This window comes from Gopherus evgoodei, chromosome 3 (assembly GCF_007399415.2).
Source record: "Gopherus evgoodei ecotype Sinaloan lineage chromosome 3, rGopEvg1_v1.p, whole genome shotgun sequence".
Taxonomy (NCBI): domain Eukaryota; kingdom Metazoa; phylum Chordata; order Testudines; family Testudinidae; genus Gopherus; species Gopherus evgoodei.
In genome coordinates, this window is record NC_044324.1 from 158,258,482 (window position 1) to 158,276,104 (window position 17,623).

At 40.1% G+C, this 17,623-nt stretch overlaps 1 protein-coding gene across 1 annotated transcript in view; it reads left to right on the forward strand.

Moving 5' to 3' along the window:
- The window catches only part of BIRC6 (baculoviral IAP repeat containing 6), a 338,471-nt gene that overhangs the window by 100,069 nt on the left and 220,779 nt on the right, over positions 1–17,623 (forward strand). The window contains 7 exon segments of the mRNA XM_030557127.1: positions 864–1,079; positions 7,696–7,879; positions 8,427–8,582; positions 10,959–11,092; positions 13,887–14,040; positions 15,149–15,265; positions 15,936–16,090. Of these exon segments, the coding sequence (XP_030412987.1) occupies positions 864–1,079; positions 7,696–7,879; positions 8,427–8,582; positions 10,959–11,092; positions 13,887–14,040; positions 15,149–15,265; positions 15,936–16,090 (1,116 nt within the window).

The following is a 17,623-nucleotide window of genomic DNA, read 5'->3' on the forward strand; positions in this document are numbered from 1 at the left end:
GTTAAGCAATGGAAGGGCGGTCCACAGGGTGTACAAAGTGTGTGACACAAGGCTTATACAGTGTAACAAAGAATCCTTGATTGTACATGTGAAGAAATAATGTCTGTTTTCAAATAACTTGAGTCTTAAGTATTTTGTGTGCCACCAGCGTGCACGTTTACTTCTCTTCGTGCAGGGTAGTTGAGGCCCTGTATCTCTGCAGTGCCAATTCTTTAGCCACTAGGAAAGAACTGAGACATCAGTATTCTTGATGGCCCATCCATTTCAGTTATTTACTACTGTGTCTGACTACAATACATTTGACCTTATGGTAACTAAGGATCCATGAACATATGTAAGAATATGAAAAATGTATCAATTAAGAGTCAAGTTTCTAAAACAGTTTTTCTGTAAAGTAAGTATACAGAATACACAATAGTGTTGAGAAATCTGTCAAACTCTAGAGTATCTTTGAGGATGTGAGTATGACTATAGTCTTAGTCATTGCATGATTCTGTTTAGGCTGAAACTGTAACAAAAGGAACTGAACCCACGGTAGTTTAATACTATATTACTAAATTCAACATAAATAAATTTTTAAAAAGCTACTCTGTAGTATGAAAGTTGATTGACCCTTGCGTAAGATGAACTGCATTACAAACTTATGGCTTGGTCACTTGAAAGCAATGCAACTAACCCAAATTTATGCCACGTTCCCATATAATCTTAATATAGGTCCAATATGAGAGTGTGGGATTCTCCATTATTATTAAAAAGTTCAAGAGGTACTGTTACATTTTTTCGACTCTTGATATGCTTACATGGAGAAAATAGTCAGTTTAGTTTAAATTTTAACACTTTTTTTATATTTTGTAATTATGCAGCATTTCAAAGATTTAATACGCTTACGTCGGACTGCAGAGTGGCCTCGTTCTACTTTAGACACAGAAGTATCGACGACAAAGGAAACGCCAGAAATTGAGCCACTTCCATTTACTCTGGCACATGAACGTTGTATCTCAGTAGTGCAGAAGCTGGCTCTCTTTCTTTTGTCAATGGACTTCACTTGCCACGCAGATCTACTGCTGTTTGTTTGTAAGGTAAACAGAATGCTATAAAAGTAGGCAGTGGTGTTGTTAAAGTGAAGTTCATTTTTTGTCAAGAGTTATCCTAAAGTATGTGGTCTGAGCATGTATTCTTTCAGGGTAGTATTGATGAAAATATCTGTCAGATGCTTCTTTTGCCTTTTCTTGAGGATACATTAAAAATACTTAAATTATTGAATTTGTAATGATCTGTAATAATCTCAAGTTCCCGTGTTTTCCAGTATTTGAAAATTACATAATGGAATTATGCTTGCAAAGTATCTCCTATAGAGCATCATTTAAAAAGATACTTTTTTACATTAATACAGTTTAGCTAGAATAAATTAATGTAAGTAAACCTGAGAAGGGAATAATTCATCTACTTATTTTAGCTCTACACAACTTTATTATTAATATGAACGAAGTATACCATTTGTAAAGAAGAAAGCTGTTACTTTGTTTTTTTAAAATCGTATTATCAAATACACATAACTAGTACATTCACAACTAGTCAAACTATTATACTAAGTTATATCCTAGTTTCCTTTAAGATAACCTACTTTAGAGCACTGTCACTTGCAGTAGGTGGCTCATGTTTTGGCTTAAAATAAAGATTTTTGTATAAAGAACATACTCATTTAATTTTAACTGCAGACAAAAGTAACCAGGAGCCTTTGAAGCTTTCAGATGCCTCATTTTAGCTCTTGTTAAGCATATTGTTTTGGTTTTACAACCAAAACTTGGATGCCATCTATTGAATCTCTTTGTTTGTGGTTGTTCCTTGAGGCTTTCTGAAACTTTTTTAGAATTACATAATTACAACTGACCTTTCCACCATTTGGAAACATTTGGACTGCACCTCAGTTTGTTCAGATACCAGATCCAGTTTAGTTTTGTCCACAGGCTCCAGGACTTGACCAGGCTCTTTCCATTCTTGTGTCGGATTCTCTGCCAGCAGATGTGCAAAGAGAATAGCAATCCAGTGCTCCTGTCTTCATTGTGATTCTAATCTTCAAATCTGATTTTAGAGTAGTAGTAAGCAAAATATTCTTTCCCCTGACTCAAGAAAATTGAAATATTGGGTGCTTTGTTCTTTGAAAGGGATTACCTGCCAAGCCCATTCTTTGTTTCCTTCTCCTTCATTATCATGGAGCAGGCCAAATGGAGGAAGCCAAAGAGCAAGAAGCCCTTCTCAAGAGCCACAGAATGAGAGCTCTGCTGTGACTGCTCCAGCCCATGCACCACGTTCTCTGCAATGAAAAGGGGCTCAGTCAATACAGCTTGTAGGTGTCCCCCAACTATCCTTCCGACCAGGAGGCCAAAGTCCCCTAGTTGCCTCTACAAGGGCAGGTCAGTCCTTCAGATGATGAGATTCAGCGAACTGATGTACCTTCCCCAAACATGGACCCCTCATGGATAAATCAAGAACCTGAGGTGGAGTTCTGATGTTAAAGGTAATTGGCAGATCCCTGGTCTCTTTCTTCCTCCACTTAAGAGGAGCATCTGTGCTGCTTTTGGAATGTTCACCTGTATTTTCTCTCCAGCTGACTTTCAGAGGATGAGGAATGGGGAGATTCAGGGTTCCTATACCTACACAGACTAAGATCCAAAAGGGCACAGCGGACAAGAAGCTGGTCCCTGTGGGACCAGTTTCCCATTAAAAGGCAAAAGAAACTCAAAAGGCACAGAGCCTCATACTGCCCCAGACCCTAACCTCCTTCCCAAGAGCTTTATCTTAACACTTAATAAAGTAAGTGTTAGCTTTGAATCATAACCCTGGGCCAAAGAAATAGAAGTATTTTCATGCAGGCATATTTGAATCTCTGGGGAAGATGGTGATAGTGGCCATGAGAAAGCTCCAGGCAAACAGAGGTGAAGCAGGCTAAAGCCAAGGAGAATAACTCCCATCAAAAACTAAGGATTTGCGTTCTCCTTCTATTTCTTGGTCAAAGAAACCACTAGAAAAGTGGGAAAATTCCTTCAGGGAGCACTGTTGGCAAATTCTGAAGATGTACAGTCATAGAGCCTTCAGAGATTCTCTCTCTCTCTCTCTCTCCCTCTCCCTCCCCCCAATCTTCTGTAAGACTGATGAAGCAGAGGCATCCATGGCAATTCCCATTGAGGATGATTTCTTTCAATGAGACCCCATGGGCATAAAGATAGAAGCCACCCTTAAAAGATTTTGAAAAATCTTCAACAGCTCTTGTACTTTGCCATAATCATAATGTCCTGGTGCAACAACCTTAGAAAGTCTTGCCCCTCAGGACAACAATGAAGTCAGATCAATGCCAAAAGACTCTAACCACAAAATTTGTAACATTATGAATCTGTGGACTCAGTGGGTGTAACAGTAAGAACCAGCTAACTCAGAGACCAAATGCATCCCTGTTTCTCAGGGCTGTTAAAAGGATAAACTTCAATTTCCAAATTGGGTATAGGAATATATAAAGGCTAAGTGACTTTCCAAATGAAAGAAGGGAGTTTTTGTTAGAGATGGATATTTATTCCAAATCTCTTTAGGCTTGATCTTGCACCTAAAACGTAGGATGACCTAGCTACATTGCTCAGGGCTGTGAAAAATTTACTGCCTCTCAGAGAAGTGGATTACCTGCATTGACCGACAGAAAAATCCTTTCCATCAATGTGGAAAGCCGTCACACTGTGACACTACAGTGGCAGAGCTGCAGTGCCATAGTTGTGTTACTGTAGCAGCTGTTGTAGTGTAGATATGTCCTTAAACTCAGTGCTGTAGCAACAAGGCCATTCTTCCTCTTTATAAATGATATGGGAAAGAATTTCCTTCCATTTCTGGGGTAAGAACTAGACTTGGGATGCTGCAGGGAAACCCAGATTAGGTAGTAAGTCCAAACCCTAGTGTGAACAGTTAAGAGTAACTCCAATCAGGTGTGTGTTCATCCAGAAATAGGCATATGGACAGAAGGGGCACTGTAACGCTTTGTTCTGTAGCATCAGTAATCTTATTGAGCATGGCTTATTTGTATCCGGCCATATCATCAGCCAAAGATGGAACCCAGTGACCGAAGCATTAAAGAGGCAATGGTTAGATTGCCTGGACCCACTCTTTCAAATCACAGAAGGTGACATTGAGCCCTTAGTTCTCATGAGATACATAAATTGAGTCCCATGCTATTTACTAGACTCCAGTTTTTACACTAGAACCAGACACATGGGAAAAAGTGTTCTACCTGAATAATTCAGTGCTCGAGCCATTAGGCAATAATAATCTTAACCAGCCAAAGCTCTCCAAACACAACTAAATACAGGGCTTTGTCTACACTCATTTTTGATGGTGAAATAGGATCCCAAACTATTCTTTCCAAGTTAAACTCCCCTTTCTATTCTACTTAGGAGAGAGTTCTCCTGACGCTTTGTCCAAATCTTCAATGTGCTCTGGAGAGATTATGGTATAACTAGATGTTCATAAAGCTCTGAAGTTGTATATTAAGTGTTGCATACAAAAACTATTAAAAGAATATTTAGGTTGCAAAGTCAAGCACCTAAAAAGTAGGGAATCAGTGATCTAGGAGGCTATGTTAAGGATTCAGAGGCAACTGTAGTGTATGTTCATTATGAAAGTCTTTAATTACAGGGTCTCGTACTATTTTTTCCACAGGACTTCTGATTCTTTCATTGGCCAAATAATAATACTCTTACAATTAAGCAATATTTGGGTGGATTTTCATATGTCAGCACAAAGCATGTCTTTGACGGGATCCCCTGGCAAACTTCAATCCCTTCTTCAAAGCCTGGAGGTGCTACAATTGTTTCATTAAGCAACTTTAAGAATTTAACAGTGGAAAACATTTTTCACTACCCTTTTCTCTTAGTGGTTCAACAGCTTTTGTTGAAATTTTCTTAAAACTCAATCTGGCATTGAACATTTTATTCCAAACTTTTAGTTTGTTTTCCATTGCTTATAACTTTGTCAAAACTTTAACTATGGGTAGTTCTGCTAGCTCTGCTATAATATGTATGCAGTGTTGTAGTCATGTTGGTCCAAGTATATTAGAGAATTTGGTTCAATAAAAGATATTTCATAGAATCATAGATGATTAGGGTTGGAAGAAATCTCAGGAGGTCATCTAGTCCAATCCCCTGCTGAAAGCAGGACCAACCCCAATTAAAACATCTCAGCCAGGGCTTTATCAAGCCGGGCCTTAAAAACCTCTAAGGATGGAAATTCGACCACCTCCATAGGTATTCCATTCTAGTGCTTCACTACCCTCCTAGTTAAAAATAGTTTTTCCTAATATCCAACCTAGACCTCCCCCACTGCAACTTGAGACCATTGCTCCTTGTTCTGTCATCTGCCACCACTGAGACCAGCCTAGCTCCATCCTCTTTGAAACGCCGCTTCAGGTAGTGAAGGTTGCTATCAAATCCCCCCTCACTCTTCTCTTCTGCAGACTAAATAAGCCCAGTTCCTTCAGCCTCTCCTCATAAGTCATGTGCCCCAGTCCCCTAATCATTTTCGTTGCCCTCCACTGGACTCTCTCCAATTTGTCTGCATCCTTTCTGTAGTGGGGGGCCCAAAACTGGATGCAGTACTCCAAATGTTGCCTCACCAGTGCCAAATAGAAGGAAATAATCACTTTCCTCGATCTGCTGACAATGCTCCTACTAATGCAACCCAGCATGCCATTACCCTTCTTGGCAACAAGGGCACACTGTTGACTTTTATATCCAGCTTCTTAACCACTGTAATCCTCAGGTCCTTTTCTGCAGAACTGCCACTTAACCAGATGGTCCCCAGCCTGTAGCAGTGCATGAGATTCCTCTCTCCGAAGTGAAGGACTCTGCACTTGTTGAACCTCATCCAATTTCTTTTGGCCCAATCCTCCAATTTGTCTAAGTCACTTTGGACCCTGTCCCAACCCTCCAGCATATCTGCCTCTGCTCACAACTTAGTGTCATCTGCGAACTTGCAGAGGTGCAATTCATTCCATCATCCAGATCATTAATGAAGATGTTGAACAAAACTGGCTCCAGGGCGGACCCTTGAGGTACTCCGCTTGATACCGGCTGCCAACTAGACATCAGGCTAATGGGTAGTGATCAACAGCTCAATCTAGCCATCTTTCTGTTCACCTTATAGTCCATTCATCCAATCTATACTTCTTTAACTTGCTGGGAAGAATACTTTGGGAGACGGTATCTAAAGCTTTGCTAAAGTCAAGATATATCATGTCCACTGCTTTCCCCATATCCTCAGAGCCAGTCATCTCATCATAGAAGGCAATCAGGCTGGTCAGGCATAACTTGCCCTTGGTGAATCCATGTCGACTGTTCCTGATCACCTTCCTCTCCTCAAAGTGCTACAAAATGGATTCCTTGAGGACCTGCTCCATGATTTTTCCAGGGATTGAGGTGAGGCTGACCCAATCTTGTAGTTCCCTGGATTCTCCTTCTTTCCTCACCCACCTTGTCAGCCTATAATATAGCAGGCAGATACCACTCATTTACCTTTTCTGTCTTGTTACATCCAAAAGGGCCAGGTCCATAGAGCCTTAAAGTAGCTGCTGGTAAGATGGTTACACACTAATTTGCCTAGTGTCTCAAAAAATCATTTATTGAGGGAATCGGGACTCAGTACTATATGCTTTGTGGCATTGTAGACAGAAAAGACCTTTGTTACCTGAGGCACTTGGCAGAGCAGCATCATAGCTGCCCTTCATTATTCTTATGAGCTTCTGCAAAGCAGGTTTCCATTTCTCTTAAGAATGGTCCAAAGTTAGAGATTAGAGATTGTGGGGGATGCTACGTGCTAAAATGGAAAATTTTCTTGCTCAATGACATCTAAATCTATCTTTGTTACATTCACATCTGCAAAGAATCTTTGAAATCTTTTCCCATAAAGGACCTCTTCCCCCAGCCTATTCCACCTGAAATTTCTTTTTAATTTCTTGTACTATGGCTTCTTCTGGGTCCATGTCTGAAGTTAAAACACATTTGAATACTGTTAAATAATACTGAGTGTTTCCATAAAACTTTGGACATACTCGCCTGGTTTGAAAGTGTGAGGTTCATGGCCACACTCTGGAGCCACTTGTTCAAGTCTGAACTGCTTCTGGCATTTGTGGGAATGAAGGCCTTAGCACAAATGCTTCTAGTTCAGGTGAAGGGAAATCATTAAACAACAAATTTTCCTTTCTGTAGCATCTATTGTTAGTACCTCACACTTACATGCCTTTCATCTAACATCCTGCAAGATAAGTACTGGTATAAAAAGCCATTGTATTAATGGGTAAACCAAGTCCTAGTCGGTGAGGGAACTGACTTTCCAGAACTATACAACAGTTCTCTCTGTATGTTGGAAATGGTGGTGAAAAAGTGAGGGACTACTAAATCTGATGCATCAAACAAGAAAATGGAAATACGAGTGAGATAAATGAAGTGAGGTGATATGCGACCTAGAGTTTATTGCCACTTTTCTGAGAAGACTCATTATTTGAGACTTAGTTACTCATGACTGTCATCCCGAACTTGACGTGACATTTACAAACTGAGTTTTGTTGGGGTGTTGTCTGCATGCTTGTTTTTATTTTGTTTTGGTTGGGTTTTATATTTTGGAAAATCAGTTAAATTGTATATTTCTGAAATTCTTTTACAGGTTCTTGCTAGAATTGCAAATGCTACAAGACCAACAATTCATTTGTGTGAGATTGTGAATGAAACTCAACTAGAAAGGCTATTGCTGCTTTTGGTTGGAACCGACTTTAATAGAGGAGATATCTCTTGGGGAGGAGCATGGGCTCAGTATTCTCTGAGTTGTATGTTGCAGGATATTCTAGCAGGTTTGTTTAAAATTCAGCTTGGTTTTTTTTTTGTTTTTTTGTGTTTTTTTTTTTTGTTTTTTTTTTTTTAACGAAATGCATTAAGCTGCAATTCCTCTCCTTCTTCTCTTCTGTCTCTTCCCCCTTCCACTCTCACCCCCCCCCCAGTTATTTGATTCTCTAATATGAAACATAGAAAAGTCTGCTAATGTGATTAAGCTAATGAAAGCATGGAATGTTGTGGTTGTAGGTTTTACAAAGAAACTGAAGATATTAGTATAAAATGAAACCTTTAATTTAGATATAATTTGAAGCATTGTGGCCTTCATTTTCAAAAATCACTAGTGATTTTTGCATACCCAATTTGAAACTTTTGACAGGTCTCTCGCTTTCAGAAGATATTGGGCATATCCTTGAGGCATGATTTTCAGATGGGGTTATTTCAAATTAAGCACCCAAAATTACAATTCAGTTTTGAAAATTTGGACAAGTATGCTCAGATGTTAGTATTGCAGCCAGAGTACAGGCTGAACCGCTAAAGGAGTTGTCTGCTTACTGTAATATATAGGAGAACTATTGGCAACAATAGCAGCCGAAGCTATGGAGGAAGGAGCCATGGGAGAAGATGCGGGAGGTTCTGCTGTAGACTCAGATGACTCTCTTCAGCAGTCTGCAGTTCAGTTAGTGGAAACGATAGATGAGCCTTTGACACATGACATCACAGGTGAATATTCAGATACTATTTATATTGAAATGATGTTGAGGAAATGGAATGTTAAATTCTATTTAGTCTGTTAACATTTTAAAATGCTTGATGTACTTGAGTCATTATGAATTCTGAAGCTTGCTTAATCCTGAACTCTCTCAAACCTTCCGCTGTGTAATGCGTGGTAACTTAGTAGTTTACATAAGTACTTTTGTGTGAATTTTAGCAAGGCATTCATTTAAGTTTTGAGTTGTCCTATATCAGGGTCCCACAGGTTTAGGTTAGCAAGAGGTATCCGTAAGCTTTAGCACTCACTGATTCTTAAGCATAATATTTCAAATTGGCCACTCAGTATTTTCAACTGCAATTGTTGAGACACTGAGGGCTCACTCTCAATGTTTCTTCACTGAGTTCGGATGAAAAGCAATCATAAAAGTTATGTATGTGGATTCAGGACTGTGGTTCATTGATAGTGAGCTGATAAACTAGAAATTCAACACGCTAATTGTCTATGCTTGCTCTTGGCTGTGTCTATTTAATTGTAAGTAGACCTGTAAACTTGGGGAGCACATTGTATTTTGAAGAATAATCTGTTCCTGCGAGGAATTAATTAACAAAATGGTTAATTCTTACTAAATACACTAGGAATGTGTATATACACTAGGAATGTTCTATAGAGCTATAGAACAAAACAGCAGTCTAACCAGCTTCTAGAACAGGAGAGAGCAAACTACGGCCCACGGGCCAGATTTGGCCCACAAGCCATTTTAAGCTGGCCCACACCATGCAGCTTCTGGAAGGCGCAGCATGGCCCATTCTGAGGGTCGTGAGCTGCTCCACACCTAAGAGCTGGAGAAGGGACTGCTTCTGAGCCGCTTGAGTTAAGCACCGCTCAGAGCCTGCACCCCTGAGCCTCACCCCAACCCCCTGCCCCAGCCCTGATCCCATACCGGCTCTCCAAACCGCTCGGTCCCAGACCAGAGCACCCTCCTACATCCCAAACTTCTCATCCCCAGCTCCACCCCAGAGCCTGCACCCCCAGCTGGAACCTGCACTCCTTTCCACACCCCAGCCCCAATTTTGTGACCATTCATGGCCCGCCATACAATTTTTATTCCCCGATGTGGCCCTCTGGCCGAAAAGTTTGCCCACCCCTGTTCTAGAAGAGCTGCCAGAGGAAGCAGCTACATTCTGACTGTACAGATGTTGAGGTAGAACATTTACTACTTCAGTTTGGTATCGCATTTTACTCTTTCTAGACTCTTGGAAACAGTAGGAACACCGCAGATCTAAAGGTCTCCATGAAATGTAGAGACCAATAATATCCATTGGAGTGAAATATAGCACTGCCATAAGATGAGCTAAAAATTTGGCTAAGTCTGACTTTCAAGCCACTTCATGCACCTCTTCTTGAAAAGGTTTAATTTCTCTTTAGGGAATTAATACTCCTGTGTAAACTCAATACTGTATTACTCTTCTAAAAATACTGCAGTGAAAAATCTTTTATGAAGAGAACTTCAACTACGTATTTCTCTATTCAACTAAAATTTCAGACTGTTGCGCTAATAAGAACAAATTAAATAGGTATTCTGAAACTAATTTTTTATTGCACATAATTTATCCAAACCTAGATTTTGGCCTCCAGCTGAATTGAGGCGGTTTGAAAGGTGAATGGCAGAAGAAAAAAAATTGATTAGTTCCACTTTTTGGCATTTAGGATGTGGGAAGACTTGGAAGGTTCCTTCTGACACCTTTGTGTTTCTCAAATCTGAAATGTCAGTTGTTCAACAGTGCATTATGATAATATCTCCCTTCACCCCCCACAGACACACACTGGTGATTAATAAGTCTTCCAGATTGGACTAGAATTTGAATTTTAATATTTTTTAAAAAGAGATGTAGCCTTTAGTGTATATGAAATTAACTTATTTTGTGGTCTTCGTGGCACATCATAAACAAGCAAAAAGGATGTTTGTTTGCAAAAATGTTTTTCCTTGTAATTTGGCTCATGACTGTGGGAATTATCTGTCAGGTATAAAAATGAATTCTAGATTCAGGTGTATTAGAAATATTTGTTGCACGTTAACATTCTGTACTTACTATGTCTTGCTCCACATATCTTTCTTCCCAATAATTATTGAATTTTGAACTTCTGGGTGAAAAAATTACTCTATTCTAATGGTAGTATTTTGTGTTTATCAACTAAGATAAGATACTGAATTCATCTGAAGCGCTCACATGGGTAGAATTGCTGTTTATGATTTATAGGGTTTTCAAAAAATGTGAATTGTTACTAATTATGGTGTTGAAACAAAGCAAACTCTTATCTCATTCAACAACCTTGCTATGTGCTCTGTTACTTGACAATATTAAAACAGTTTTAATCATCCAAAGGTGCTCCCCCTCTATCATCTTTGGAAAAAGATAAGGACATTGACCTAGAATTACTACAAGATCTGATGGAAGTTGATATTGATCCTTTAGATATTGATTTGGAGAAAGATCCCCTAGCAGCCAAAGTCTTCAAGGTATGGCCCACGTGAGTTTTCATAATAACTTCTACCTGTGAAACAATATAATCTCTTACCTTTCTGGTGTTTTGTCTGGTGATATTTCATGTCATTAGACCTGCTTTAGCTGTATACTATGGAGAACAATATTTTGAAGTTAAGAGACAAGCTTTGACGGGCAGGAGTGTAAATACTGAGTATAGTCATAATTTAAGGTTATAAAAGCAAAACATTCCACGATTATCCATGTTGCAACAAGTTGTAAAGACAATGAACGAGTCCCTAACGTGGTGCCCGCAGGCGCCATAGCATCTAAATGCGCCCACGTCCTGGCCAGCGGTCAAGCATCCGCTGAAATGCCGCTGAATTTCTGTGGCAGCGCCTCTCGATGACGCTGCTTGCCGCTGACAAGTGGCATCATCGAGAGTTGTCGCTGCCGAATTGCCGCAGAAATTCGGCGGCCTTTCGGCGGATGCTTGACTGCCGCCTGCGCCAGATAAAAAGGTTGGGGACCACTTCAATAGAAGCATAGTAATTAGTCTCCCCTCACATACTAGATTGTAGTGTTGAAAAAGCAAAACCTACTGCTGATTGCTTCTTGCAATTCATTTGTAACCTTATCCCTCATTGGCATGAAAAGTTAGGATATATATTTGATGTACTCGCACTACTGTAAAATGCATTAGCACTACTTAAAATTCCACACTTGCCTACTTAGAGTATTAAATGGACCAGTTGTTGTGTCAGTCTGTTTGACTGCTGAAGGGGGAAAAGTGTAAACACTACACCTTATTTCAGAGTAACAGTATGGGAAGCTAAACACATTTACGCTGGATGCACTAAAAGTTTTTTTTACTTAGAGTATAAAATCAGTGTATTTTAAATACATTTGTAATAAACAGTTACATCTTGCTGCTTTTTCTTCCATAACATTTCCAAGCTCACTTTCCTCTCAGTCCATGCCACTGACGCTTTCCTCCACGCTCTCATCTTATGGCTCAGCTTCTGCTTTCTGGTCTTTCCAGCGCTGACCTTAGCCCTTCAGGTTCATTTGAATTCTTCAGCTAAATCATCTTCCTGGAAATCACTTAACCCATATTATAGTCTCGCACCCATTCCCCTGTATGTCCCTCCACTAGTTCTCTTGATTGCTCGATGCCACCTAGCCCCTAGCTTATCTGCTCTTTCATGTAATTGTTGCCCCCCTGCCATTTCTTCTGCTAACATTGCCAACCTCTTACCTATTTCTATGCTGCTTCCACAGACACCATCACACTTTTTCTTCCAGGCTGCCTGAGTAGGACGCTTTCCTTGTACTAGTCCATAAAACCATTACATCCATCCTCAAGACCCACTTCTACTACGCAGCTACAATAAATTGCCAGTTGGGAACCTGGGTAGATGATCAATAGGGACTGATGATATTTCTCTCCTTCTGATTTAAAAAAAAACAAAACAAAACTACACATACACCCCCCCCCCCAGCAATGTTAATACATGCTTTTATTTTATTTCCTCATCCTCCTTCCTTTTGCTTATTATACACACCATTGCTAATTGTCTTAAATTAAATAGGAAGCTCTTTGGGGGTAGAGGTGGTTTTTGTCTGTTTTGTACAGTGCCTTGTAAACTGAAGCCTCGAGGCAATACTGTTGTATAAATTAATGTTGATGTTGCACTGTATTTTTAAGAAATCATATTTCAGCGTCTCTTGTGCAATCTACTTGAGTGTAATGTAAATTTGAAAATGAATGCATAGTATAATAGATATGTGCAAGATTGAATTTATTACTTAAAAGTTGATGCCAAGATTCTGAAAGATGGGTGCCTAAAGCTAGGTTTGTGAATCTTTCTTTAGGCACTGAAATAAGTGGCCTGATCGTCAAACAAGTTAAACACCCAGTAGCTCTCATTGAACATAAGAACGGCCATACTGGGTCAGACCAAAGGTCCATCTAGCCCAGTATCTGTCTACCGACAGTGACCAATACCAGGTGCCCCAGAGGGAGTGAACCTACCAGGCAATGATCAAGTGATCACTCTCCTGCCATCCATCTCCATCCTCTGACAAACAGAGGCTAGGGACACCATTCCTTACCCATCCGAGCTAATAGCCGTTTATGGACTTAACCACCATGAATTTATCCAGTTTTCTTCTAAACACTGTTATAGTCCCAGCCTTCACAACCTCCTCATGTAAGGAGTTCCACAAGTTGACTGAGCACTGTGTGAAGAACTTCCTTTTATTTGTTTTAAACCTGCTGCCTATTAATTTCATTTGGTGACCCCTAGTTCTTGTATTATGGGAATAAGTAAATAACTTTTCCTTATCCACTTTCTCCACATCACTCATGATTTTATATACCTCTATCATATCCCCCCTTAGTCTCCTCTTTTCCAAACTGAAGAGTCCTAGCCTCTTTAATATTTCCTCATATGGGACCTTCTCCAAATCCCTAATCATTTTAGTTGCCCTTTTCTGAACCATTTCTAGTGCTAGAATATCTTTTTTGAGGTGAGGAGACCACATCTGTACACAGTATTCAAGATGTGGGCGTACCATGGATTTATATAAGGGCAATAGGATATTCTCAGTCTTATTCTCTATCCCCTTTTTGGATTACCAATTTTTGAAAGCTTTTGCTTATATCTTAATGCAGCTGTACAGTTTATGTTGGATTAAAATATACTATTTACACTTCCTGTGTACTGATCCAATATCAGAAATATATTTAAGAGAAAATCTCAGATGGTTTCCATTTGTACAGTCTAAAGATGAATAATTTACATTTTATTCTTTCATTTGGTAAAGCCTATAAGCAGCACATGGTATGATTACTGGGGTGCTGACTATGGCACTTACAACTACAACCCTTATATCGGAGGTGTTGGAATTCCTGTTGCAAAACCGCAAGTATCCACAGAGAAGAATGGATCACAGGCTGTGAGTGTGTCAGTCTCTCAAGGTAAGCAAGCAGTAGGTTCATTTCAATTCTGTTGTGGAATCTTTTTAGATATTTTTTTAAAGTGTTTGCTTTGCTAAATTGTAGGTAATGGCTACTGGAATGCTGAAGTGGGCATGTGCCTTCTGCTTGTGAAATCCTTAAGCGATTTAATTGAGATACATAGTTTGAGAGTTCGTACACCAGAATTTCAAGATTCATAGGAGTATAAATAAAGTTTTTTTTTGCTGGCATGCCAGAGATTCATGCAGTAAACTAGAGAAGATTATACAAATTTTACATTATAGATGGAATTAGTGTATTACAAAAAGAGTGACTGTGCATGCTGTAGTTAAGAGCATAAAAACTTCAATTTCTAATTCATTTTCAGTCACTTTTGACTTTCTAAAACTTTCACCTACTGTGTTGACATTTTCCATGGGTAGCCTTTACTCAAAAGAATGGTGTGTTTTGTTTTGGCAATCTGAACAAAAATAGTCTAGCTGTTCTGAAGTAGTTGTTGTTTTTTTTTCCACTCTCATACTCAATCCCTGCTACATTTAAAAAAAAAAAAAAAGTTTTAAAAGCTGCTTAACTGAACCAGAGATAGGAAGTGGACAGTGTTGCAGGGAAAAGAGCCTTCTGTAAGAAGTACCTCTCAGGTGTTCTTTTGGAAAGTGATTCTCATTCCAGAATTATGACCCACTAAAAAGTGACACTTGCACACATGCTCAGTACATGAGTAATTGTGGAAGGGACAGCCTCGTGAGAAGTGAAGTATGCTTTTTATTTTTTTATTTTTTTTTTGAGAGAAACTGTATTATATAGCACTTCAGTATTCTGTTGTTAATCACTACCTGAGAGCATATATTTACAGATTACTACAAAATTTTTGATATTGCTGTTCTGAGTATACATTTCTAGCACTCACTGCCATCATAAAGAGCAGTGAACCTATTCACCAATTATAATCTAAAAGGAGAATTCTGTTTTGATAGGTGCTAATGTTGGATACATAGCTGTGTCAATCTCTCAGCAAATCAAGCAGTGTCCTTTGTTAGATATTTAAATACATTATAATCCACTTGTTTGTTTGATATTCAAAAGTTACCTTGTGTACTGTTTTCTGTAGCTTTGGATGCCCGTCTAGAAGTTGGACTGGAACAGCAAGCAGAGCTGATGCTGAAAATGATGTCTACTCTAGAGGCTGATTCCATTTTGCAAGCATTAACAAATACGTCGCCTACATGTAACTATACATTGCTAAATCTTTCTCTTCACTTACTGACCATGAATTTCGCTTAACCTTAGTAAGAAAACAAGTTTTTACTTCATAATTCTCTCAAATAATTTGTAAATTGATTGTTCAAGTGGTGATACTAAAAAATAAAACTGTAGGAGTCATCTTACAAAGTTGTGGACTATATACCATTATTTTCAGCTGCTGTAAGGGAAACGCTATAAAGAAGAGGAATGGGTTTCATTTGGAGACTCTAGTTGAATAAAGACATCTTTAGTGAAGTCCTTAAATTTGTTTTCAAGAGCTTGATTGTTGGCTGATTGAACAAAGGGGCATATTCCCACTTGGAATGGGACTGCATGAAAAGCTTAAAAGGGAATTCCCAATAGTCTGTTTGACTGTAGTGCACAGCAGAACCATAGAGCTTCTGCTGGCCAATGGCTTTGAAAGCCCATTTCAGTGGGATCATGCCCCAAATAATGAATGTAAAGAGCTTTATATCTGTCACTCAGGCACACCCTTTCAGGTTTCTGTAACCAGTAGTATAGTGACTTATGTTCACATCTTTGATATAATGTTTAACATGAAAAAATCAGTACTGGATAAGTAAATATAAATATTTTTTGCCTAGTATAACTTTTCCTATAAAAGAATTTATGAAAAAACTTGAATTTTTTAGTAACTCAGTCTCCTAGTGGAACAGATGATTCATTGCTAAGAGGATTACATGCTGCTAACCAAACCAACCAACTGATCCTACAGTTGTCCTCCATACCTATGCTGAGTGTGTGCTTCAACAAACTGTTTTCCATGCTACAAGTCCATCATGTTCAGGTATGGAACTTTCGCTAATACAGTACTTAATGCTAATACAGGCGAGTCTCATCTTATGCGGGGGTTCTGTTCCCCGGTTAGCGCGTAAAGCGAAAACCGCGTATAGTCAGAATTACATTGAGTTGAATGATGGGCGGAATCACCCGCATTACAGGTACAGTGTTAGTTATTTTTCTCTTTTTTCGTTTGTTTTTGTTTTTTGTTTTTGCCAACTGCGTAAAGCTGAAATCGCGCATGTTAAATGTGCTGTGACAGACCCAAACCAGTGGGGTACAGGAGTCTGGTAGAGGCAGGAGCGGCGCCAGGGTTTTTGGTGCCCTCGGCACAGGGCTGGCTCTAGCCATTTCGCCGCCCCAAACACGGCGGCACACCGCGGGGGGTGCTCTGCCGTTCGGCGGTCCTTTGGCTCTGGTGGACCTCCCGCAGGCATGCCTGCGGAGGGTCCACTGGTCCCGCAGCTCAGGTGGACCTGCAGCAGGCGTGCCTGTGGAGGGTCCACCGGAGCCGCGGGACCAGCGAACCCTCCGCAAGCACGCCTGCGGGAGGTCCACCGGAGCAGCCTGCCGCCCTCCCAAATCCTGGCGCCCTAGTCGCCTAAATGGAAGCGCTGGCCCTGGGTGGAGGGTAAATATACTGGTCACTGGATGAGTAGTTTTCTGTTTGCTGAGTGACCAGAGCAGGGGCTGCACTAGAGTAATCAGAAACCTGCTAGAACCAATTAAGGCAGACAGGCTGATTAGAACACCTGCAGCCAATCAAGGCAGGCTAATCAGAGCACCTGGGTTTAAAAAGGAGTTCACTCCAGTCAGGTGGGGGGGAGCTAGAGGAGAGGAAATGCATGTGAGGAGCTGGGAGCAAGAGGCACAAGGAGCTGTGTGAGAGAGTGTGCTGCTGGAGGACTAAGGAGTACAAGTGTTATCAGACACCAGGAGGAAGGTCCTGTGGTGAGGATAAAGAAGGTGTTTGGAGGAGGCCATGGGGAAGTAGCCCAGGGAGTTGTAGCTGTCATGCAGCTGTTACAGGAGGTACTATAGACAGCTGCAATCCACAGGGCCCTGGGCTGGAACCCGGAGTAGAGGGTGGGCCCGGGTTCCCCCCAAACCTCCCAACTTCTGAGCAGACACAGGAGGAGTTGACTCAGACTGTGGGGAAGATCACTGAGGTGAGCATATCTGCCAATAAGCGCAGGACCTACGAAGGTAGAGGAGGAACTTTGTCACAGCGCGTAAGATGTGACAGACCTGTATTGAGAGAAGTGTTAAATTTCCGCATATTCATAGTTTAACTGTTGAAAATAGAGTGGGAAAAGACCTGTTTAGTTAAGTAGATGACTTAAGTTCTCATGTACAAATAGAGATAAAATAAATTAACTAAGTATCCTAAACACTTGTCTACAGAACGGAACTTTTTTTTATTTTATTTTTTTTAACACTTCTGTAATTAGAACAGTATTGGATCTTTCACTGAAGGACATTGGATACCTCAACTAGTGATGAATGTCACTAAAAGTTAAAATTACTTAACATTTAATGG